This window comes from Lepus europaeus, chromosome 3, assembly GCF_033115175.1.
Source record: "Lepus europaeus isolate LE1 chromosome 3, mLepTim1.pri, whole genome shotgun sequence".
Lineage (NCBI taxonomy): Eukaryota > Metazoa > Chordata > Mammalia > Lagomorpha > Leporidae > Lepus > Lepus europaeus.
Genome location: NC_084829.1, coordinates 12624957 through 12650974, shown reverse-complemented (window position 1 = coordinate 12650974; position 26018 = coordinate 12624957). Strand labels below are relative to the sequence as shown.

At 42.0% G+C, this 26018-nt stretch overlaps 1 protein-coding gene across 3 annotated transcripts in view; it reads right to left on the bottom strand.

The window, feature by feature from the left end:
- Window positions 1-26018, bottom strand: part of PHACTR1 (phosphatase and actin regulator 1) — a 586996-nt gene that overhangs the window by 535281 nt on the left and 25697 nt on the right. The window contains exon 3 of one of the 3 annotated variants that reach the window (XM_062184620.1): window positions 25565-25711. In XM_062184620.1, the coding sequence (XP_062040604.1) occupies window positions 25565-25711 (147 nt within the window). Of the gene's footprint in view, window positions 1-7102; window positions 7124-25564; window positions 25717-26018 lie in introns of those variants that run through there. The other 2 variants (XM_062184626.1, XM_062184633.1) reach the window with 2 other exon arrangements.

Here is a 26018-nt window from a genome sequence, read left to right as displayed (position 1 = left end):
CAGCCCTAGTTGTTACAGGCATTTAGGGAGTGAATCAGTAGTAGGAAGATTCTCTCCTCTCTTTTCTCTTTCCCCATCCCCATCACTGTGCCTTTCAAATAAATAATTTTTTTTAAAAAAGGAAATTCCAAGTGGTAATAGAAGACACACTTCTGATTCTCCCTCAGACCCCAAATCCACATCTGCTCAATGAAACGGCTGTGCAGCACTTTGCAAGGCCAAGTGCAGCCTTTGCAGGAGGTGTGTGCAGATGGCCAGGAACTGGATGTCAGTGGGCAAATGTCATTTAGCACCTGGTTACCAGAGGATGCTCCAAGCACTGATTCCAACTTCACAGAGTAAGCTTTCTTAGTAGGGAGATTGTTTTCTTATTTGTATAGCTTACAATTGTCAATGGTAATGAAGAGTGTGTTAAGACAACAGAAGAAATTCTCACTTCTTTTCTTCAATGTACAATTAAGCATGAAAATACAGTGTTGGCTACAGAAGCAATACTTTTCATGTTGATGTGGACATGAGTAATTTTTTAAATTCTCATTTGTAGACAAAAGATATAGGGAAAAAACCCACATCTGCTTAAAATATTCTAAATGAACTTTAAAGGGAAAAGATCTTTAGACAATTTTTTTAAAATTTCAAACATCTTTTGGGAATTTGGACCAATGCAAGGTGACACTTAAAGATGTCACATCTATTAGAGCAACAAACATGACTATGTTGTTCATCACTGTCTTTCTCTCTCTGCATATAATGCCTCACACAGAGTCAGCATTTGATAAATAAATGTTGATTGAGGTAATTATTTTTGATGAAGCAGTTTTAATTGGTTTTTACCTATATAATTACTGGATAGTTCTTCCCTGTAGAATCTATGAAAATGGTTAATAATCTGTCTTTTATCAGATCTGGAGGCAGGTGAACCTGGCAGTACAGAGTGTTCCCCTCGAAACTATTGGCAGGAGGGAATCTTGGACTCTGAGCTCCTCAAATACCAAGCAGCTAAAACATTTACCAGAGTCGCAGCAGAAGGAAACCACCTGCTCCTAGATCCCCATATGTACAAAGTGCATCTCATTCTGTTTTGCATCTCACATGGATTTGCATATTTTCCCCATCACAATGGTGGATTTTGAAAAACATACAACATGAAATTTTATTGTCTTGTGACAATCAGCAGTAAGAGAAATATCCTGGGATTAGCCTTTACCCATCATTATAAAATTTGACATGGGAGTGGTGTGGTGCTGTAACATAGGCCCCGTGATTAATGAATGCAATGAATGAGGACAGATTTAGATCCTCAGATTGTATTTACTACATTGCTAGTTAACTATGCAGAAGCAGATGGCCAGATCTGACTTTCTCCAAATGAATGTTTTTAAAAAACAATTAAGATATTTAGCTGTTTTTTAAAAAAGGAGGTATGATTTCACTAGGCGTGTTTTGGGAAGAGTAGAACACTGGTTTATAATAGGGTTACAAATATTAGGACCCCCTTTACTTGAAACATTGAATAAAATGTGCTGCAGTGTGTGTGTGTGTGTCCCTGGGTAATTAATTGTGATTAATTAATTATTGTGTCCAAAAGAGGATGACAAGGTTAGTGTTAGAAAGAGGAGATGGCACAAGCACTGAAAACTTTCCTTGCTCACCCTTTGAACAGGCTACCCCGGCTTGTGAGTCACAGAGGGGCTCCAGCCCAGCACCCTCATGGAAAGTCTCCCGGGAAAGACAATGGAAAGTCGTGGGGGCACCAGCCCAGGATGTGCTTTAAAAGTGACTCAAGGCACTGTGGGCGTACCACCGGGGTAAGGCCCTGCTTGTGACACCAGCATCCCATACGGGTGCCAGTTCAGGACCCAGATGTTCCACTTCTGATCCAGCTTCCTGCTAATGTGCCTGGGAAAGCAGTGGAAGATGGCTCAGGTGCTAGGGGCCCTGTACCCAGAAGCAACTCCAGGCTCCTGGCATTGGCCTAGCCTAGCCCGGGCCATTGAGGACACTTAGGGAGTGAACCAGCAGATAGAAGATTCTCTCTCTCTTCTCTTTCTCTCTCTCTCTCTCTCCTCTCCTCTCCTCTCCTCTCTCTCCTCTCTCACCTTTCTCTCCTCTCTCACCTTTCTCTTTATCTCCTCTTCTCTCTGTAACTTTGCCTTTCAAATAAATAAACATTCATAAAAAATAAAAGTGACTCAGGAACTTCTAAGAAACATCTTCCTTTGCATCTGCCATGCGTTGCTTAATGATGACACATTCTGAGAACTGCACCCTTAGGCAATTTTTATCACTGTGAGAACATCATAGAGTGCAAGGACACAAATCTAGGTGCCGCAGGCTGCTACACACCTAGGCTATATGGTGTGTGTGTGTGTGTGTGTGTGTACAGAATACAGCCTATCATTCTTAGGGCCATGCTGAATTAAACATGAGATGAAATCAAGCACAGGAGAAAATGATGCAACAAAGAAATGCAGTAAATGTAGGATGAATGATGCTGCTGCTGCCATCACACAGACTGCTTTACAACCTTTTTATTTATATTAGTAGGAGTGCCCTCTGAAATAATGACTGAAAATGTATTATAGTAAGTACATAGACCAGTTGCATAGCAGCTTATTATCATTATCAACATTATGGTGATAAACAATTGTAGGTTATACTTCTACATTACTGGCAGCACAGTGGGTGTGCTTTACAGCAACATCACCCAACCACATGAGCAATGGGCTGTGTTATGACATCGCCATAGCTACAATGTCACCAGGGGATAGAATTGTTGAGCTCCTATATAATCTTATGGTAACACTGTCATAGATAGAGTCCATTGTTGACTAATGTATCATTGCATGCCTCCTGAATGGAAATTGCTTTGCCTTTTAGGAACTAGACTGGGTGTGACATGAAGAGCTCCTCCTCCTGTGTTAATCTCTACTGAAAACTCTCAGAAGTACTATGTCTCTGTGTGTGGGATCTGCAGTGGAAAATTCCACAGACACTAGGAGCTCAGAGCTTCGTAAGCTTGAACATACTACTTAGGAAGGATCAGGGAAGAGCCTACATCCTTTTGATCTCAAGAGGTGTAGTACAGAGGGAGAAGACAAGGTCTTAGAACACTTCACAAATTTAAGGGAGTTTTGCAAGCACGAGTCACAGCTATTATGTACTGAGATAGCTAATAACACCAACAAATATAACAAAGAGCATCTCTACTACAAAAATATGTATTTGTCCCACCTGGACCAAGCACTGTTGCTACATATAAGGTCACTTCAAAAAGTTTATAGAAAAGTGGAATTAAAAGACAAGCTTATTTTGCTGCAAAAAAAGATGGAAGCCATGCATGGCATTTTCATAATATGCATTTCCATGATCTTTTACAAGACTTCATATTATGCAAAAATTTCAAGACTTTCTCATGCCTTTGTTTTTCAATTCCACTTTCCATAAACCTTTTGAAGTACTCTCACATTTTATATTTTTTAACTCTTTGTTATTCATGTTGATCACCTTTCTTTTTACCCACTATGACGTTTTCCTGTCTAGCTGTACTCACATTCCCTAGGTTCCAAGAGCAAAAGTCCTAAGCACAAATTCTAATAGGAAATAGGTGTTTTGTCTGTGTTTAGAATACATTTTTGGGGCAGTAAGTTTAATTGCCTAATCCATCAACCAACCAAAACAAAGGGGTTGACAATATGGTCTAACCTAGTAAGAGAGAGAGAGAAAAAAAATGGTCTTAAACAAAAGATATTTCTATTTCTGAATCTTAGAATGGGAGGAAAGTGGACATTTTTGTTAAAGTTTGATATTTTTAAGCATTATTGAAGAGGTAGATATTCTGGCAAAGTGAAATGTCCATGTGGTTTTAAAGACTTTTTTTAAAGAATGCCAAGTTGATGCCTGAATATTCACAGCATGGATATTATGAGATCTGTGAAATCTTAAATTTTACAGTAGAGACAAGACTTTAAATGACAGCTTCTGATTGTCTTCATGTGGTCCTTAGGGTTAGTTTGAAATGTAATATTTTTCAAGTATCTGATTTAAAACAATATAAAGAAGTAAAATTGCATTTCTTACCCCTTCAGAATGTTAATACACTGCTTAAAGTCTGAACAATACAGTAGTGAATCATGTGACGTTAGATGGTACAAGTTATGGTAACTAGAAGTTAACTGGGGACAATATAACCATCTGTCCCATCACTCTTAAAGCTCTGTGCTAATGCAAGCACAGCACCCATGGGCCCACGTAGGGGCAGCACCCAAGTGTGTAATTTCGGGGTCTACCTATTCCTTGGCTGAACATGGAATTGAGCCAACACAACCAGTCTCTATATAGAGCAATCTAAATATTCTTAGTAAGTCTGTACCCAATTTAACTTTGGAAAAATGCATACAGAAACCGCTATACCTGAATGATTGTTTCCAAACTTCTACTAAAGAGAAGTGTGCATCTATACGTCCAATCAGTTCACCAGAATTATTTTATTCCTTTCATTATTTTAAAGTGCATAGTTTCTTATTGAAAGGTCTCATGATTCTCACATCCATATTGAATCTTAATGTAAATGTCTGGAAATCCTACTGGATTTGGTGGAGTTTAAAATAAGGAGAATTGAAAATAGAGTCCATTTGCTATGATCTGCAATCATTTCTAACACTTTTCTGAGCTTAAACGACACATCCTAGAACAAACAGACAGTTTGAATACAGACTATCATGGTTTTTTGGCATCTTTACTGAGTATAAATTCACACACACCTTTCCATTTAAGAGTGATGCTGGCAGTGGTGTTTTTGATCAATAACTTGTTGCCCAGGAAATGCTGATCTCATGCATAAGTGCAATTAGTATGTTTGCTTGGTATTTGCGAATGAGACCCATCCCCAAGTACCATTTACCCAGAGAAACACCAAAAACGCTACAGAAGGAGAACATATGGTCTGAGCACCATGGTGGAGAAAACGTTACTTAACAGATGAATGTAGAAGAAAGGTGATTGTGCAGAAAGAAGTGGGCAAAAAGTATCCTGTTACATTTTCAAATAAGTCTAGATAAAAGCAAATCTCCAGGGGAAGAGGATAACTGTCCATTGAGTCCAGTTATTTTTATAGATTTCTTATCTCTGGCTAACTTCACACAGCCTGCTTTCTCTCCTTATGAAATTAGTAGATGATGCCGGCGCCGCGGCTCACTAGGCTAATCCTCCGCCTTGTGGCGCTGGCACACCGGGTTCTAATCCCGGTCAGGGCGCCAATTCTGTCCCGGTTGCCCCTCTTCCAGGCCGGCTCTCTGCTGTGGCCCAGGAGTGCAGTGGAGGATGGCCCAAGTGCTTGGGCCCTGCACCCGCTGGGAGACCAGGAGAAGCACCTGGCTCCTGGCTTTGGATCAGCATGGTGCGCCAGCCATTGGAGGGTGAACCAACGGTAAAAGGGAAGACCTTTCTCTCTGTCTCTCTCTCTCACTGTCCACTCTGCCTGTCCAAAAAAATAAAAAAATAAAAATAATAAAAAGAAATGAGTAGATGCATATCCGAATTGTGCACTGGCGATCTATGTGGTTTGGAATCCGACAAACATCAATATGTGGACCAGCATGTGCTGAACTAGCACTGGAATGTGCCTACCCGGTAGAAAACAGAGTCTCTTCTTCAGGGAGTTTCTAACCTAAGTAGGGTGGCCACACCTCTGTGCATAACTGAAAAACAAAGCAACCCATCTGCTGAGGTCTGCCCCACACTAAGATACTGGCCTCATCTTTCACTCTTGACCTTGAATGAGAAGGCAGCTCAGTACCTCTATGTTCTCAGCTCTGTTCACTTTTCTACCAGCTCCAACTTGCCTCTGCTACTTGATTGAACAAACATTTGGTGAAGTCACTAAGCATTTCCTCTCTGCCTAATAAGTTGAACATGGTTTAGACTTCGTGTTCTCTCTGCTGCATTGGGGTCTATTGGCCCCCACACTTCCTTCTCCCCCCTCGCTCTTGTCTCCCTGCTGTCCCTGTTTTCCTCCCCAGCTGTGGGGCTGGCTCCTCTGTAGAGCTTTAGAAGCAATGCTGCTTGGCACTCCCTTGCTAATTTTTTTTCCCATCTCTCCCCATGCTTTCCCCAACAGAGTGCTCCCCGACTTTTTGTCATACCATGGCAAATATAAAAAAGAATTGTGTTTCTAAGGCACCTCAGGGTAAAATGATAGCCCTAACTGTTTCCATGGAAACTGATCTGGGAACTCCATCTGGTGTTGGTGGACCATCCTGGGGTTGACAGCACCGCACTTTGCTACAGGAGGAGTACAATGTAGTGAAGACACAGTGAACAGACTCATTCACCAGGAGATCTTGCCCTTCTACGGTTTTGGTAAACATCCACACTTCCCCTGAGTTCTTGACCCACGTGCTATGTGCCAGGTCCTCCTCCAGGATTCCATCCTCACATCTACCTATCTATGTGTGAGTTTATTCACCTTCCCATGAGTATCTGCTCCATCCTCCGCTTCCTAAACTGGTCACAGAACCATCCATTCCCCTGGACAAAGTAGAAGCTTAGAGATAATCCAACTCTCTGCCTATTCCATCAGAGCCAATTGGTTACCACGTTCTGGTTGCACCACCTTCTAAAATACCTTGGTTCCAAATCAGTTTCTCATCCCTGCTATTACTGCCCTGGTTCAGGCTTCTGTCGCAGACTTGCTGGATGCTCAGGATAAAGCAAGTACCTCCCTGACTCCAGAATAGAGCTGCTCTGCTCCATCTCCCTCACTGTCACTGTCATGAGCATTTTCAAACCACAACCCTGAGGACCTGCATCACCCAGCTCCCTCTCCTGCCTCGTCTTCTGCATTTCCCTGCTCCTTCAAGGTGCTCACATTCTTCCAACTTTCTTAATCTCATCAATCTGTGTGATTTGCCTCTATGCCTTCACACACACTCTTTCCTCTGCCTTCCAAGGAGACACATCTCATCTCCAAAGCCATACTCAAACACCGCCTTCATGCTCGACCCTCCACTGGATCCCGAAACTGCTGGGTAGACAGCCTCCCTGTTCACTGCTGCCCTCCCGTAGGAGGGCCATTGGAGCAACCCCACGGCATCACATTCACCTGTCACAGCTGTTTGCTCCCCGCACTTGTGCTCCTCAAGACTGAGATGTTTTCATGTCTCCATAGCTGGTCCAGTGCATCACAGGTCATCTATGGATATATAAAACCTTCTGAATCAAGAGAACCTAAAAGCTAAATGTGTTTTGTGCTGTTTCCTCTGATTAGCATGGCCTCCAGTTCCAGACACCCTTCCCCCAAGTCCCTCCACACATGGTACTGTCACTGAGAAATAGCCTACCCATGCTCTGGTTATCAGCTCAAGCAACTTCCTCCTGAAGTTTCCCCAACTTCCCAGGCAAGATCGACCTCTTCATTTTCTCTGTTCACTGATGCTCTCTCTGTGCCTTGACTATGTCACCATCTGTTGACAGTCCCTCTACTCAACCAGACCAAGGCCCCCAAGAATGAGGACAATGCTCATCTAACTTCGCGTCCCTAGTGTCTAGCACAGGGTGTTGGCATTGGAGATGCTACGTAGATGAATGTTGCACACTTCATTAAAGTGGAGAACTCTGGTTCCATGATCGCCACGGCATAAGAATTGTGAAACCAGCTTAAGAGTCCTCATGATCCGATGGCACAGCAAGGATGCTTTCCAAAAGAAAGGGCAGTGGGACCTGAAGTCTCTACGGACTCACACCCTGCCACCCACATCTTGTGACATTTCGAACTGCACAGTCACCTCAAGCAGCAAGCATCGTAAGTGACGAACCACAGGTGCATCCCATCCTCTATCTGCCTCCTGAGTTAAATGCTTTCCCCCATAAGTTGAGTTGCCTAAGAGACATCTGAATCTGCCTGGACCCAGCCTGAACCCTGGCACGGCACAGACTATTTCAGCCAAGGCTCCACTCAGGGGGCTAAAGATGTTTTCCTCTGTGCTCTAAGCAGATCTGTGCAGAAGGGGGAGCAAAGCAAAAACATCGACTCACGGAGGGATCTCGCAGCCCAGCCAGCTGGCTCTGTTCACCCGAGCCTGTCTGTGGCTCTTCTCTCAGCAGGTGCTGTCTCTAAAGCTCATTAGCAGCCACCCCTTCTAATAACGCCAGCGAACGTTTCCTGAGAGTGTGCCACATACCCGAAACCATTGTACGAACTTCATGCATCTGCCTTGACTGATCCTCATGACTACGGAATAGATGCTATTATTGTCCCCAGTTTGTCCAAAAGCAAATAAGACACAGAGGGGTCCGTCAGCTAACCCAAGGCCCTGTACTTACGGAAGGCTGCAGTTGGGATACAAACCCAGGTTAGGCTCCACTCTTTATGTATGGTCTCACCTATGAACCCCAACCCAAACCAAGACTGGACCTCATTCCTTTCTCAAAAAGAGAAATAGGTGAAAAATGTTTTTGCAGCCTCATTTGAATTCATCCTAACCAGATCTTAAAGAAGGTCAAATGCAGTCACCCTTGTAAGGGACTCTCTATCCAAGATGTTGCCCCACAGGGGTCTGATGGTGACAACTGTTCATCCCAGGATCCGTTCCTTAGAAAGGGCTTGACAGCATTCTAATTAATTGTGCCTGTAGAATTTTGACATAAAACTGGTCAAAATCAGGCCATTCTAGTTCCCACTTGAGAAATCTAATTGCCCCCATGTGCCAGCTCTCACATTCCACATCAGAAAAAATTGCCAAATCCGTTATGCAATCATTATTAGGTCAAATACCACTAAAAATTCCTGCTGGATTTATGTATTTGGCTAGAATATGTTAAAGTAATATAAACACGGTTTCTAATGCCAGTTAAGTTTGTCTTATTATTTTTCCTGGAAAGCTCTATGTATAGGTCATTTTCTTAATTAATGGTCTCTCATTTCTTCTACACGTCAGTTCACCTAGAAATGACTTGGAGAGCTGTAAAACACACCAAAAGAGCAAATAGTATCATTCAATACTGTTATGGGTCGAGGAGGACTTGTTTTCTCAAAAGTCATGCAGATGTTTAAACTGATGTTTTAGTGTTAACAACTGCTTGATGAAGGGTGAAGACCTGATCGCATTGTGGTGGCTAGGAAGCAGGGTTGGTGGGAGACTCTTAGGTCAGTGGGGACACGCCCTCGGAGGGTGGTTCTTAGGATATGGTTGATTATTTGTGTGCAAGTTCAGCCTAGTTATTCTCTGTGCTCCCTGGTACCACGTGGTCATTCCTCTGCATCTCCCATGGCCAGCTTCCATCAGACACTGGCCTGTGGCTGACCCTGAACTGTAACCTGCAAGCTGTGAGCTGAAGTAAATCTCTTCTTTCCCAAGCAGCTCTCTAGTATTCTAGTTCAAGTCATGAAAGCTGGAGAAATACAATTTCCCTACACAATCCTTATTTATTTTTTTTTTTTTTTGGACAGGCAGAGTTAGAGAGAGAGAGAGAGAAAAAGGTCTTCCTTCCATTGGTTCACTCCCCAAATGGCGTGCTGCACCGATCCGAAGCCAGCAACCAGGTGCTTCCTCCTGGTCTGCCATGCGGGTACAGGGGCCCAAGGACCTGGACCATCCTCCACTGCCTTCCCAGGCCACAGCAGAGAGCTGGATTGGAAGAGGGGCACCTGGGACAGAATCCCGTGCCCATATGGGATGCCAGCGCCACAGGTGGAGGATTAACCAAGTGAGCCATGGCGTTGGCCTACAATCCTTGTGCTTAGATGCAAAGTTCTCACTTGGTTCCTGCTGTATACAAACATAGTTCTGTATGATTATCACCGAGTCACATTCTAAAAGGAAAGAGTATAAAGGAGGTGGATCAAATCCCGACAAAGCAATTCAGGTACTCATCCGGGACCCTCCTTTTATTTACATCCGCGTTTACTATGAGTTAGCGACTGCCCAGAAAACAAACAAAACCTTTCTCTCCTTTGCTTAAAAGCACATGCAACTTGCAGAAACTGAAATATAATTCCAAGAGGTGCCCCTTGGCCCTGGAAGACACATATCTGACGACTTTTAGAGAATTTGGAAGTAGTGAAGCAACTGTGCTGAGGAGGGAGAAAGAGAGCCTAGGAGAATTCTAAAAAAGCTGTTGACTTCTTGTGTCAAGACGTACCTTTCCAGCTGGCAAGGTCGATATGCGGATGCTGCAACCAATGCAATATATTATTTGATTGGAACTGAATTCCAAGCACAGTTAATATATTACAGTGGCAGCAGGTGGGAAATGTGGAGATGCTGGAGTGTTATCAACTTGATCTCATTTTTGCATGAACTGCAAAAAGGATTCCACTCTCATCTTCATAAGTGTCCAAAATACAATATAAGGTGATACAATATTTTCTATGAAAACTTGTTTAAGTGTGCTGTTATCATACGTATTTATTTCTATTGTAAAGATGGAAGTGTATTTTGATAGCCATGCCTACAATCCTTCATCTTAGCCATACTGATTTTTCCACACTAAAATAATAGAGAAGTCATAATAAAATTACCTATCACATGTTTGTAATTTTTATGAAGTAAATAAACTTTTGAATGTTAAACTGTCAGATTAAATTGGTCAAGCAAAAGCATTCTGAAAAGTACTATTCTGATACTTTTCCTTCTATTTTCAACAGCAAAAAAAGTCATGCCTAAATTACCTATAGCTAGGTGTACTTTCATAGTACGTACAGTTTGTCTATCACGTATTTCAAACTCAACTCTGAGCAGTGGTGTGCTGGTGATGTTTAACAACCAACTTGTAGCAGTGTTTGCTGATTCCCAGGTGTAAGTGCTCCTTCATGACCAATTTCAAGCCACCCATGTGATGTCACTGATCGTGGTGTTGGGAAGAGCAGTGCACAGTGGTTTTCATGTACTTAACATGAGTTGGCTGGAGCACAGCCCTGGAACTAAGCCACTCTCAAACGTCTAGGTTCGATGGCATCTCCCCTTTCATTTTCTTCTTTTCTGAGGAACCCCAGAGCTCTGTAGGCCACAAATTCCTCTCCTGCAAGATGCCATAATTAGAGTAGGTAATCTCTGAGCTTTCTTTCAATTGGCCCTTTGTGTAAGTAATTCTCCTACCTTGAATTTTAAGGCAGCCTGAGTATGAAAACAGAACCAAAGAAAACTTCTGTGTAGTTCAAAGTTTACACTCTAAGCACTTGGAGATAAAACACGGCCTCCAATACAGAGTTCATGACTGCAATTCTGACAAGGTTTATTTTACAAAACTTAGATATAGCTTTCAGAAATATATCAAGTGAGAGGCTCTGGTGATTTTGCCAAATCATGTCAGTTCCTATGACACAGCATGATTTATACTTGTTCCATTTCTACTACTGCATTTTCAAAATGAGTAAGATCAAAGGCATCCCAATTTCTGAAGTGATAGTAAAGTAACAGTTAGTCTTTTCCTTTTTTTTTCTTTTTTGCAAGAATTGCACTTTAAACCTTTCTTCTTGTCTGGGAGGAGCTGACTACTGATGAAGAAAAGCTAGTGGTATTGCAAGAAATAGTGAGGCTACAATGTAGCAGAACTAAAATGAACATAATCTTTTCTTTCCATGTATTTCAGGACGTAAATACAGACTATAGAGAGAACACCAGTTCTCTGGACTGAACCTCAGAAAATAGAGGGGTGGGGGAGGAGGACACAGCAATGCTGAGAAGACTGGCTGGGTTGTAGATGGCTCTGAGAGGACACACTTTGTCATTTTGTGCTAATGCTACTGCGTAGAGAAATTGCCAGAATGAGAAAGGGTCAGACATGCGGAGATGTCCACAGATGTTACTAGATGACAGAGAAGAAATCCCACAAATTTGGTGTAAGGATAGACTGATAGGAAAGTGGCTGTAGCCCTCCTGTATCCCTTCTCTGGTACTTTCTGAGCACCCGTATGGGACATGTGCCCTCCTGGCCACTGAGGATTCAGGAGGGAATAAGGTAGACCCAGTTTCTTCCTTCCATTAGGGAATCCTTCCAGTGGATGTTGATATTTCTACTGATGGATCGATTGGGTTGTTGAGGAAACTGTCAAATTGTACTGGATAGAACAGCAAGCCTTTGAAGAATGTTTATTAGGCTGTTATTCAATGAAATAAATCACAATAAAAAGAACAAGTCTTCTTTTCCTAAAATTGTGTCCAGGTTTTTGTAACAGAGCCCAGTTGATTAAATCTTTGTCACTGTGATACAAGCAACATCAAGATTTTAATGCAATGAACTAAACCGAGCCTATTTCTTGCTAGAGTTCTTTGAAAGGTACTAACCGAGCACTGAGCACCAAGCAGGCACTTGGCTCTATATCCCCCTTTATGTACAGTTCTCATGACTCTGAGGCAAAAGCAGGTGCATTTTACAGGTAAATAAGCTGAAGTTCATAAAGAACTAAAATAACCCAGTGGAATTAGAATTCAAACCCAGGTCTATCAAACAAGTCCAAGCTTATCATCTTTGCAACGGTTCTTTTTTTTAGCAAGAGGGGTCAGAGGTCATCATTTCACCTTTACCTGGCCAGAGCACCTGCTCTGCAAACCAGTGACCCACTGATGTTTTCCCTCCATGCTTGATGATATATTCAAATCAGTGGGAATACCAGGATATTATCTCTAGGAAGACTAGGGCTCTGCCTGTTACTACCACCCTGCTTTTTCCATCTGCCCCTGGCTGGCGGTACAGCCTGCAGACCCTCACCAGAATAAAGCACTTTATTCTAACACCATTCAGATCCAGGAGTGCAATGAGAGAAATTATGAGAGCCTAAGCCTTGGAACCATGTTGCCCACTCAAGGGAGCAAAATAATTCAACCTCAGCAACACATTTATAGAAACTTAGGATTTAGGGGGAAGAGAACCAATGTTTTCATGAACCTACATAAATAACACCATTGTTTTTCCCCAAGTCACCAAAGAACAAGTCCACAAGAAATGAAATTGGTTATAATTTAGAAAAGACACTAAAATGAGCTCCAGATCCATTGTGGTTATTGGATTGCATTTGAGCCTCCCGCAAATTGTCAGAAAGTAAAGCCCTTGAAGAAGAGGAAATCACCCTCGCTTTAGCACACTCCAGTGTGGCCCTGTTGCAGCAAATGCACTAAACATGTGAATCAATGCACGAGAAGCTGTGCGTGCCTCATTGTCATTTCTCTCCAGTTTTCGATGATAGGTATTAGCTGCAGGAAAGCTTTCATTTCAACACTGACATCTATTTCTCTACTTTGTCTCCTTCCACGTCTTTTTATTACAACATATGTGATTTTTTTCCCCCAAAATCAGTACAAACATCTCAACTGGGTGTGGGGTAACAAATTTAGTATGAATAGCTTCTTATGTGAATTTTAGAATAAAGTTAAAAGGGATCACATCTTTCACAATTGTCCGCTCACGCAATATATTTTTACTAGTTATTGACCATGCATTTTATTAACTGCTAGTGTTTTCCTCTCTGCCACTTACCTTAAGAGATCATAGTCATCAAAGTACTGTGATGACTGAATTTAAATAATATTTTTAATGATTCAGGTATAGTTTTATGCACATAAATCATTGAGATATTAACAATAAATTCTATTTGTACACAAAGAACCTGCCTATGGTTTTACTTAGGACACATCCTAAATGAAACAGACAACATAGCAAGATGGGAGGCCTCCAGCTAGGCCTACCGAGCGAGCAGGCCAGACTTCTCTGGGTTGGATAAGCTCAGTCATTATTTCCTCCCCCCTCAACATTTCCACTTTACTGTCTTTCATAAGTGGAACTGAGGGGATATGGAACAGAGATCCTAGCAGCTATAACTGTGGAATTGTTCTCAGAATTGGGATTATCATAGCACTCTGAAGATGATGTATTTCTTCACGAGGTAGCTTTACTACAGGAACTCTTCATAGAGATCATATTATATGAGCTGTAACCCACAGGACAACAAAGGGAGTTGAAGGCTGAATTGCGCCTCCTTTGGCTTGACCTGGTGTTATTTTTATGGATGGTTCCAGCTGATCTTAACACACACTCCATCGACTAGGTTGCTGTTGTGTGAGTCAAGTGGTGACATGGTCTGACTCAGACTTCCACAGGCAAGAAAACCAAGGGCAAACCTTTATTTCTAAAACTAAAAATATTCCTAACATGTGAACGGATATGCCTGATCTATACATACAAACATATGAACCAACTTTGAAAACAGATTCACCAGCCAGCCGGCCACGCACCATTTGCATGGTTGTGAGCAAGTCTGCCTGGTTGCCTCCCAGCAAGGAGAAGACTTTCTGGTGAGGACAGAGTGGTACACGGAGTGTGGGATTCACCATTGGTCGGTATCTCAAAAATCACACTAACAGTCTACTTCCGCATCTTTAAAGTAAGCTTTTAACAAGAGAAGCTAAAAGGAAACTACCTTAGGCAACACACAAATTGAATAAAGATGTAAAAATTTACATAACTGTAATAGTGTACCAAGCATCTAATTTGCTGAAAACCTATTGATCAGATGTTTTTTCTATGTCAACCACGGGAAAGTACACATATGGAAATCACATAGGATCATCAACAAAGTACAGTATAGAGCCAGTGATGAACCAAAACCTGGTGTGTTCTCCATTATCCATCATAACTGCAGCCCCAGACATTAAGATGAAAAATGTTCATTTTTAAATGAGTAAAATCCAGAGGTTAAGAAGGTCCTCTAACCTGTAAAACCCAAAGACTAAATAAATACATAAGTTCAAGCTCAGTCACTCATCATTTTATCTCTGTCCTACTCCAGTTGAATCACTTCAATGAGAAACTGTGAGCAGAACCAAGTGTTCCCGACCTGCAAGGCAGATACGTCCTTTGCCAGCCCTGCCTGCAAAAGTCCCTTTTCCTACTTTGGGATTGGCATCTTTGCTGATCACAGCCAGCGTCATGATCAGAGATGGGAGTCTGCAGTAAACGCAGGGCAGCGGCTCTCCAGCTGTGCAAGCTGTGTCATGCTCTGGCTTGAGTAGGACCCTGGCTTCTGCAGACCCACAGGGGAAGTTTCAATCCCTCTCCCTGTCTCTCAGAAAGGAAGGTATTCCCTCAATACTTCTGGTTGTGTTTTAGTAAGGCTGAAGCGAATCATTAGGGCATTCGTTCGAGGGAAAAGAGATGAGGGTTGAAAGAAAGGGGAGAGATCATGAAAAAAAGGGTGCCACCTGGTTATAGGGCTGAGTGTCCGTCTCAGGCCATGTTGGACTAACGTCCCATATAGTTGCAGAGTGGAGTGAGGTTGCTTTTAGCTTCAAAACAATGGTTACCTTCTTGGGGACTGTTATCAAGTAGCAAGTTGAAGAGAGGCTCAGGCTATACTAAGAACTGAAAATCACTTGTGCAACTCAAACACCATGTCTCCGACTGATGGACAGTAAAAAAGGAGACCACATTTCATATATATATATATATATATATATATATATATATATATATATCATTTAACGGGTAGAGTTATAGACAGTGAGAGAAAGAGAAAGGTCTTCCTTCCATTAGTTCACTCCCCAAATAGCTGCTACAGCCGGCACACTGTGCTGATCCAAAGCCAGGAGCCAGGTGCTTCCTCCTGGTCTCCCATGCGGGTGCAGGGCCCAAGCACTTGGGCCATCCTCCACTGCCTTCCCGGGCCACAGCAGAGAGCTGGACTGGAAGAGGAGCAACTGGGACAGAATCCGGCGCCCATATGGGATGCCAGCGCCGCAGGCGGAGGATTAACCAAGTGAGCCACGGCACTGGCCCAACATTTCATATATTGATGAGCATTGATAGTTGGGGGCATGAACATGACCCTACATTTACAAGTAAGTACATGCTGTGTCCAGTCTTGCTAGACTGTTAGGTTGTGTTGAGTTTTTGACCCTGGCAAGGTGACACTTCAGGGAAAATCAGTCTATTTTTCACATTTCCATTCCTGTGCCTTATTTGTGCCAGAGCTAGACATTCAAAGCTATCCCAGTCACCCAGACCACATCTGTTTTGCTGTTGGCAAAGCCTTTTCCCGTGCCAGGCAAAGAGTGCTATTTACATGCTAACAGGTTTCATAGCTGCAGAGAGAGAATTCAGCTCACAGGTAGCTGACTTGGGTTTGGAAACAGCAAATTTCCACTCCCATCAGAGAACACTGTGTCCATCAAGAAAAGATGCCCCTCTTGACTTTCAAAAGCGAAGATGCTGTGATTTTCATTGTTCAGCGGATCGGCAAGGCTAGACTCTCAAACTGACAAATGGTGTTGCATTCTGTTTCCCTTCTGTCTCATTTCTGCTCCCTGTATCTCTTTGCCTGCTCTTTTTCTTCTCCCCACACAAGACCTTCTGCAAGTTCAAGAGATTCTTGGAATTTCCAGTAGATTTTTCTCACTTCTACGTGCCCATTTGTGAAAGATATTTTAAGGTTTGTCCATTCAACTTTAATCAGAGAATAGATTTCTTAATGAAAGGTTTATTAACTTTCAGAGTCTAGGGGAGACTTTCTTCCTTGTTTGGAGCTTTTTGTATCCATTCTGCAATCTAAGCAAGCAGGATTGAAAAGGAATCAAAGTTAGCCCTAGGAAAAATTACTCCTTATGTGAGCATTTCTGAATTTTTAACTCATTTGACCTGCTTCCTAGAGTAAGATACGTTCATGGGACGTGCATTTTTTTTTTTCAGGTACCATCTTGGGAGAATAAAATGAAGAAACATAATAGACCTCATTCTCCACTGTGTGCTAAAAAACACTCACAATGAGCCATTGTTTCACATTCATGAAATTATTTGCTCTTCAAGACAAACCTCTAAGTTCTCCCCATCATTAAGTCCATTTTATAGTTAGAAAACAGAGGCAAGAAGAGGTTAAAAGTCCTGCCCAAGGTCACAGCATTTGTGGCAGAGTGGGGATCAGCACCCAGGAAGTCTGGAGGCGGAGCTACACCCTCAAAACCATCACCTTGGGAGGGAGGGGCCTTGATTCCTGTTCCTGGCTGCTGTGCCCTCCTTGGTGGGATTAATTCAGGACAAAATATATGAAAAGCTGCATTTTATGACTGATAGTAGAAAGACAAATATAAAACACAGGCTGGATTATATTCATTGCGTTTCTGCCAACATTGAAAGAAATTAAAATACTTTTGTGGGCCTCCAAAAGTATCAGAGCATCGCACTGTGCTCACAGCACCTGAGGATGAAGCTGTTCCTGAGTTTCTGGGATTTCTTCCTTTCACCCAGACTCCGGTCCAGGGAAAAGAATGGACTGACCACATTTCCAGCCCTACAGATGTACCAAGTGGGATTTCCCTGTGAATAACTTTTCTGAGTTCAGATACAATCCCTAGAAAATCACCAATTCAGTAATATTTTCAAATCGTGCATTGCGAAATCATTAGGTAGATTATAGCTAGCATTTAAAAATTACTATAATATTTTAGAATAAAATGGGGTGGGAAAGGATGGGATAGGACAATATGGAAAACACCGGAGGATATTTACATTTTAATAGGTATTGAGGGAAGTTTTAATTCCACTTGTAAATATGTGCATGAATTATGTGGAGTGATATAAAGTACATTTCTCACAATGAGTCCCAGACAAGGGGACTAAAAAAATACTTCATATATAAAAATAAAAATATATAATATATATTACCTATAATATATATTTATATATAAAATGTTAAAAAATTAAAGACTGAGACAGGATACATTCCTAGTTCCATCTTTTTTTTTTTTCCTGTAGCTAGTTCAGATTTAAATGTGACCTCACAGCACAGCTGGTAATATAAGCCAGCTCCCTTACAGTAAATCATAATCATTAGGGATATAGGCTTGAAGTCATATAAAACATGATCCAAATTCCAAGTTTTCCACTTATTAGCTGTATTGCCTTTGCTACATTATTTAACTTCTGACATAGTTTCCACATGGATGAAATGAGTAATAATGTCAATTTCATAGTCACTGTGAGAAAAAAGTTAGCAAGTAGTTATAAAACACTTGACACAATAAATGTTATTAAATGTTCCCTATATGGTGACAACACAAATATTTATTTCTAGGTGAAATTTCATTTTTAACCTGAGAATTGTCTAACTTTTTATTTGCTATTTCTACTTGGATATCTGGTAAACATCTCACAGGACACATCCTGACCATTCTCCCAGCCCCTACAATGTCTCTTCTAAATCCTTCCAGGTGCTCAAGTCAAGCCTTGGAAGTAATCCTTTTGCTTCTTGCAACCCACGTTCAGTCCATCCTGAAGGCCTAGGACTATACCTTCAAATGCACATGAACTCTGATGCTTCCACTGCTGCTGTACCACACTGATGGGCCACCACTGCTCCCTGGGCTGCCTGTAAGAACCTTCCAATCGGCTTCCCAGCTTCTTATTGCCCCACGACAGTTTGTTCTTAACACAGCAGCCCCAGTGATCCCTTTAAGATGTGACCAATGGTTATCTCCTTGCTCAAATCCCTGCACAATGCAGGAAGTCCAAATCTCTGTGGTGGCCCCCAGGCCCTTGAGATCTGACCCTGGTCCCTGTCTTCTCTCCTGTCCCTCCCTCTTCCTTCCAGACACACTGACCTCCTTGTCACAACAGGAATGCTCGAGTTTAGAGTCTTTATCCTCGTCTTCCCTAAGCTCTCTCCCAATCTGTTTTGCACTCCATATTGACCCTGTTCATTCTTGCATCTGCATTAAAGAACTTCATGCACATCCTTTCTTCTCCACATCACCTCTCCTGCAACCCACTCCTCTCCTTGCTCCCACGTTTCATCGTCTTAGCTTACTTCACCCACGTGGGCCAGTGGAGAATCTCCAATCCCAAATTCAGTATCTGAAATGCTACAAACCATTTAAAAAATACATTTTAAGATCTAACAGTTTTAACATTTGCCATATTCACTTTGTATGTACTTATAACATACATAGATACTGTTTTTTTTCTTGAAAACAAGGATATTAAAAATCATATAATATGAGATTCAACTTTTGAGTATCATGTTGGTGCTCAGGAAGTTTTAGGTTTCAGAGCATTTTGAATTTCTGATTTTCAAATTAGGATGCTCAACCAATAAATTCTTTGCAAACATTCCATAATCAAAAAAAAAATCCAAGATTTGAAATATATCAACTTCCAAGCATTCCAGATTAGGAATATTCAAGTTGTATTAGAAGCTAAAATTTGTGAAGCCTAGATGCTATTTGTTTGGATCACTAATGTATCTCAAGTGTCTAAAAAATGGTTTGTAACATAAAGCTTAATGAATCTTTGTTGCATGACTATTATCGCATGATTATTTCTTCTCTCCCCTCTCCCCATCAAAAAGGGGCTGAGTGGAATACGGGAGAAACTCAAGAATAATAAAGCTCTTTCTGTATCTTTGATTCAACCATTATTTAGCACCAAACCACCTTGCTGTGTTTCAGTTGGTAAAGATGGTTGGCCACACAAGCTCTCCATATCTATAAATAGCAAATGAGCATACTGGTGACATTCAGAACCATATTAAAACCAAGATACATATTGAATCCTCATGTCTAGTGTTACAGTCCAAGTATTTCCTATCAAAGATTCTGCTGCTGAATTAGTAGTTCAGGGTACACAAATGTGGCTGGATAGATCGATAGGAAATCTACAGGCTTTTACACAGCACTTGCATTCATAAATGTTAAATAACTGCTAATGCGAGACCATTCCCTTGTCCTTCAGCAACTTGAATGGAAAGTCACACGAATCCATCATCATTCAATAAGGCCATAAAATTGATTTTGCCTTTTATTTAACTATCCTTCATTATATAAAAGACATATAAATTAAAGCAATTAGAATGTCAATATGGGCTACCTTTCCCCTAGAAGTCACGCCCACTTTAGCACTTACCAAAATGGGTGGGGAAAGGGATAAAACACTAGAGTTTCTCTTGTACCACACCATGAAGAAAACCCTCCATCACCTGGGCTTTCAGGCTCTCTTTTGTTTACACCCGAAATATGCTGGCTGTACTTGAGGTCCCTGTTTCCACCTCATTAAGTGAAAAAAAAAAGTCAACTCAACAAATTACCTCCTATTTGCATTTGAATTTTAACTCTTACACACTAAAAATGATCATGAATTAAAGTTGCATCTATCAAAGAGTAACTCCACATACAACTTTAAAGATTTTTTGCCTTCATATTAAAATATAGGTATGAAAATGTATTAATGTAATCTGTTGCATTTATTACAACCAGGAGCTTATTTGCTCCTGTCAGTGTATATGCCCATGGCGGGGGAAAAAGTTCTTTGTGGTTCATGGACAAGTCAGTGCAGAGTTGAAGGCTATTCTGTGAATTTCTAAGGAATATGTTGCAGCTTTGTTAAATCCTGCCACATATCTGGACTGCATATCTTTCCTGATAGTCTAAAGGGACAAAGGAAAATAAAGACCTTACAGACCCATTCAATCTTAGTTACAAAGAGAACTGGTTAAAAGGCTTTAAATGTCAATTGTGAACTCAATGAACATCAGCTTCCTCACTGTCCACTTACCACTGCAATTTCTCCAGCATTTCATTCAGTCATAGGATAAATATTTATGGAGCATCAACTATGTTAACAATACCAACACTTGAATATTACAATTAAAAATATTTTAATTAATATGTTATACAAATATGCTATTCAATATATATTCATTCTGCTGTGATCAAATATTTTCTTATTGTAATTATGCTATTCTATATGTATTATGTCATAAATAAGACTATATACAAAATCAGTGATATAGTACAAGGAGAGGTCTTCAAAAGCTCAGAGAAAACGCATGTATTTTTAAAAAACTGCCTGGATTTCAATTTTTTTGCACCAAAATGAACTTCTCTTTCAATTCCAGTTTTCCATGAACTCTTTGAAGTGCTCTCCTAGGTACCCAATAATAGAGTTAGAAGTAACAGTTATTTTTAGTTTGGAGAGATCTTTAGAGATTTTTAAATCTAAATTCCTCATCTTAGAGCTAAGTGAATCAAGCTCAGGGAGGTTAAATGATTTTCCCAGGGTCTTGGTAGAGAGATGCATTAGAACTGAATTCTTCTGACTCCCCTCTCACATTTTTCACATGAAAAACATCTCTGTGGACTTCCATGGAATTAAATTAGGTGGACATATACAGACACAAGAAATAAATAGTTTACCATTTCTCTATAAGATAATAGCTAATACAATACTTAGATGTCGAAAAAATTAATAATGCCCCAAAGATCTTCAGAAAATCTAATTCCTTGACACAGACTTTGGGTTCATGTTGTCTCATAAATCTATAAATTATTGTTGAAACAGTGAAATGATAAGCAGCCAAGTTAAATATTTATTAAAAATTGTTTCCCATGTATTCACAGTATTACTAACTTTTCTGTATCTTTTTTATATTATTTGTAGCATTTGGGATGATATTCATTAGTACAACCTTAGTGTATGAGATTATCAGGTTAGCCAGCTTAATCCATGGCACAAAAGGAGAGGAGAAACTCATAACAGAGGCTACTGGTCAGGTATATGGTCAGAATTATGGTCACTGAATATGGGAATTAACACTGAAACTGATAGGTTGGGCTCACCTGATAAAAGTCATAGCATTTGCCTTCCAGTTGAAAGTATTATGAGGACTACATCGACATTTTTAATGAAAAAGTGAAGAGGGATGCTTACCAAGAACTTCACGTTTGTGGAACAATCTCCCTCATGACAGCAAGTCACCATTTGCTCAAGGAGGGTTCTCATTGCTAAGCAATAATAGCATACTCCAAGCTGCCTCTTCCCACCTCCCTGGGCTTTCACAATTTAGCTAAGGGATAAAGATTTTCCTTCTCCAAAAAACTGTGAAACAGGCCTCCTGAGACCTAGTTTATAATTTCTTCTGGCTGACCCATTCATTAGAGGTAACCAGAGGAAGCCAATTCTGACTGTCATTATTCTCTGGGCATGAATGAGTGGAAGAGATCAGTGGAAACTGCAAGCAGTTATTTCAGCTTTCCAAAGAGGATGATATTCCTTGTACTCTCTCCCATATAAAGCAATGCTGACAGGTCTGCAGAAGTTAAACTTTTTTATGACTATAAAGCCACTAATTCTTTGCAAATAGTGCACAATATTGGTTTCGTGATGACAAATCACCAGGATGACCAGGCTCTCTCCCTTTGAAATCCCTTTACAAAATATTAGATGTGCTCAATTCCTCTGTTATCATAACACTTTCATTGATTATGGAGAACCTTCCAGCTTCCACTCTTTCTTTGTATTGGATGCTCTTCTGTATATTTTAGATTTAAAGATAAATAGAACACACTAGACCACAGAGAAGCACCTGCCAGATGAACTGCAACTCTTCATTAGTTCACTTCAATGCAATGAATGAATAACTTCACAAGGCAGGATAAGTTCTTACAGGCTAAATGTCTGAGATGTTCATTACTAAATGGGAACACAATTAGAAACACTTGCTACTAATAGTGTGAACATACTCTTCCATTACAAGATGTCCTTTTAACAAGTTGAATGAGATTCTCACGGGGAAAAAGCCCTCTTTAAGTATTTTAAATGAGATCTGATTGTCTGGGTAACCTTCAGCAAATGTGTTGAATTAAGTGTCTTTAGCATTAAAACAAACTCCAGCAAACAATCATCCATCCGTGTTTGCATCCAGTAAACACTGAAAAGAAGTTAAAAACCTACAAAAGTGGCTCTTTTGAAAAAATAAAAGTATGATTAAGAAAATTTCTGTTCTCTACTCTCTTAGTTTAGGCTGAATCTTGAGATTAGCATCTCCTTGAGGAAAGACCCACATTTCTATGACTGACTTGACACTGGAGGTAGAGTATACCCTTCACTCTAGCTGAGCAGCTATATCTGAAATGACAGTAGTAAGTGCCATCAGGAACAGATAAATGTGTAAGTATTTAATTAGTATTCAAAATATCCAATCCACTTTATGTGCAACTATATAGATTAGCTTAAGGGAGTTGGTACCAAAATGATGGTTATGATAGGCACATAAAATGAATATACACATACTCATTTATGAAGCTTTGCTAAACTTCCAAAATATCAAACATGGAATTACATATAATGAGTGGGTGTGGGAAAGCACAAATTAAACATATATAGCTTTAAACAAATCCTGGAAGGAATAAAAAAAATAAGTGTTGGGAGAAGAAAAAGAATGGGAAGAAATAACAGAGAAATGCTTCCTTGATTTTTATAAATTGTCAAGACAAACAAAATTATTTCTATGCTCATATTATGTAATTTATTGGGAGTGTGCAGACTTCTCTGTTCAGCAACGCTGATAGTAACACTAATAGTTTAATTACAACTTGCTGCTCAAAGAGATTAAATAAGGCTGTTGGTTTTTAAGCCAGGGGTTACAATTACTTTTAAATGCAAGGGAAAGGCACATCTGTGAGCAGATCTCATTTTATTAGGAGAGCAACCAGAAACCAGCTGGAAAATAAACAACATCCCAGGAGTGAGCAGCCAGCACAAAATTAGAGCAAAATCGCCTGAGTTGAGCAGCGGAGCAGTAGGCGTGAGGCATAGCGAACAGGCAGCAGAGGTAGGTGGGAAGGGACAGAAAAGTTTTCAGTGGCCAAATCTCCTGCATTTTCCCTGGATTCCATCACAGGGCCTGAGCACCCTTCCCTATGCTGTCCAGCTTACAGTCATATCTGTCTCCCCATCCTTTGCTTCAGCACCACCATGGAGGACAGCTCCCCAGAAGGCCGCATAGAGCAGTGTTGCCACCTTACCCCTTCACCAACATGCTCCCTAGGGCATGTCTTTCTTGCCACTTTGCATCTCAGAGTATTTTAAGGGACACATAGAAATGACTGGGTGCCTGCATGGCTTGTTTATTTCCAGATAAAAGGGAGACAAGTGCTGCCAATCTTTTAATTGGACCCCAGAGCAACTTAACCAGAACAAAAGGCTGCAAGTCGCTGGGTCTAATCTGGTGGCAGAGTGACTTAATGTAGTTGAGTAGTAGCTGAAATTGAAACTATTTTAGTGCTTTATTTAATTGTCTTTCTATAAAAGGACTAGTAGAAGTTAAACAACCTTGACCAACTGCTGTGTTAGCCTTTTTCCTATTGTACTGAACCAGGAAAGCCTGTTAGCAAAAAGGGTCAACAGATCAAGTCCTATTATCCCTGGGTTGGAAAAAAACAATCTTGGTCCAAAAAGAAACTTTTTCCTGGCCTTTCCAATACCCCTCACAACCATCTGTTGAACCTGGAATGTTTAAGAGTGAGATTAACAATTTCATTGTAGGCAATATAGGCTCCTACAAGAACTGGGAACGCTTTCTTAATAAGATTTGCTTCTTCTCATCCCCAGATCTAGAGGCACACATTTAAGAAGTGAGAGGAGATTACGAGTAGAAAAACCAAGTCACCAAGACAAGCAAATTGCACTCCAAGGACCTTGGCTGCTCTGGCACATTCAGCTCCCATTCTTCCAACCATAAACATGTGATTGCACACTCAGTACATCTTGTGTCCCTATCCAGGGTTTCAGTGTTTTCTTTGGTGAAATTGTGCAACAGGGCATCAAATATCCAGCACTTGAAGTAGCCTTTGCTCACACACACACACACACACACACACGCACACACACCAGAGTTTGGTCTACTTCCATTATCAAGGGCTCAGTATCCTCAAGAAAGGGGTGCCATCTGGTTTCAAAGTGTATTTTGAAAGAGACTCTCCAGGAAATGCCCTTATTCTCTTGGCACTGCAGTTGCTAGAATCATAGGGTACCCCGGAGAGGAAGAGGCAGGAGCTAGGATTGAGGACTGAGGTTCAGGAGTCATGAGAACAGCCGGTGCTGTGAAGTTGGTGGTGAACAACTTCCTCCTGCTGAAACTTGGTCAGGTCAGTTTGGAGCAGCAGCAGCAGAGCCAGTGCAGGGTGGTGTTTCTTTAATGCAACCCCGAGCCCACTCGACAGAGGCATCTTTGACCTCAGGAATTCCTCAGGATTCCTGTCCCCCACTTCCCTCCCCCCTTTCCCTTCCTTCCTCCTCCACCTCAGTGACTCTTCCCTCTCATCCTATCTGGGCTGCTCTGGGCACTGTCCCAGCGACAGCCCGCAATCCCATCGCAAGCCTCCTGCACACCGGGCATCCTCAGGACCACCACGTTGCTGTCCAAGCGCTTGGTGCAAGGGACAGCTTCTGCTCCCAGCGGTCAGCCCCTCCTCCTCTCCCCACTCCCAACACCGCCGCAGCGGCTTCAGCCCATCAAGACCGCCAGAGTCCCAATGCCACCAACAAGTTCCACCCTGCAGCAGCCGGGCCAGGCCGGGAGCCGGCGAGGCCGGCCCGCAGGGCGGCGCAAGGAGCACAGGGCGCAGGGCGCGCGGTTATCCTGGGTCATTGTTGTGACTGCCGGCACTTTCCTCCCTCCACGCGGGGGCCCCGTGTGACACGCACGCCCTCCCCCACTCCGCGACACCCCCACCCCCGACACACGCCCTCCTCACACCCACACCGCCACACAAAGAGCGAGGCAGCCAGGCCGGCGCATCCTTACCCGCACCGAGGTTGAAGGAGATCCTGGCCTCGGCGAGGTAGGGCGTGTCGCTCTTGGAGCGCACTCTCCGGATGGGCCGCCGGTCTATGTCGTCCTCCGAAGATGCCGCCATTAATGTGGGAGGCAGGAGCAGGGTCGCCCGGCGAGCTGAGAGGGAGCCGGAGACGGGGACAGAGGCGCGGAGGGGAGGGGGAGGGGAGGGGTGGGAGAGGAGGGGAAGGGGACAGGGAGGGAGGGGGAGAGAGAGGGAGCGAGGAAAAGAGAGAGGGAGAGAGAGAGAGAAAGAGAGCAAAGGAGAGAAAAGGGTGCAGGGAGAGAAAGAAAACCCGTTAAGGATTGTGGACTGGAGCAGACCTCAGGCTACCCCTGGCTCGCCAGTCCCGGGCTGTCCCCCACTCCTCTTCCCACCGCGGGGCCCAGGGTCAGGGCTCTGCGCGGACGCCAGCCCGCAGCG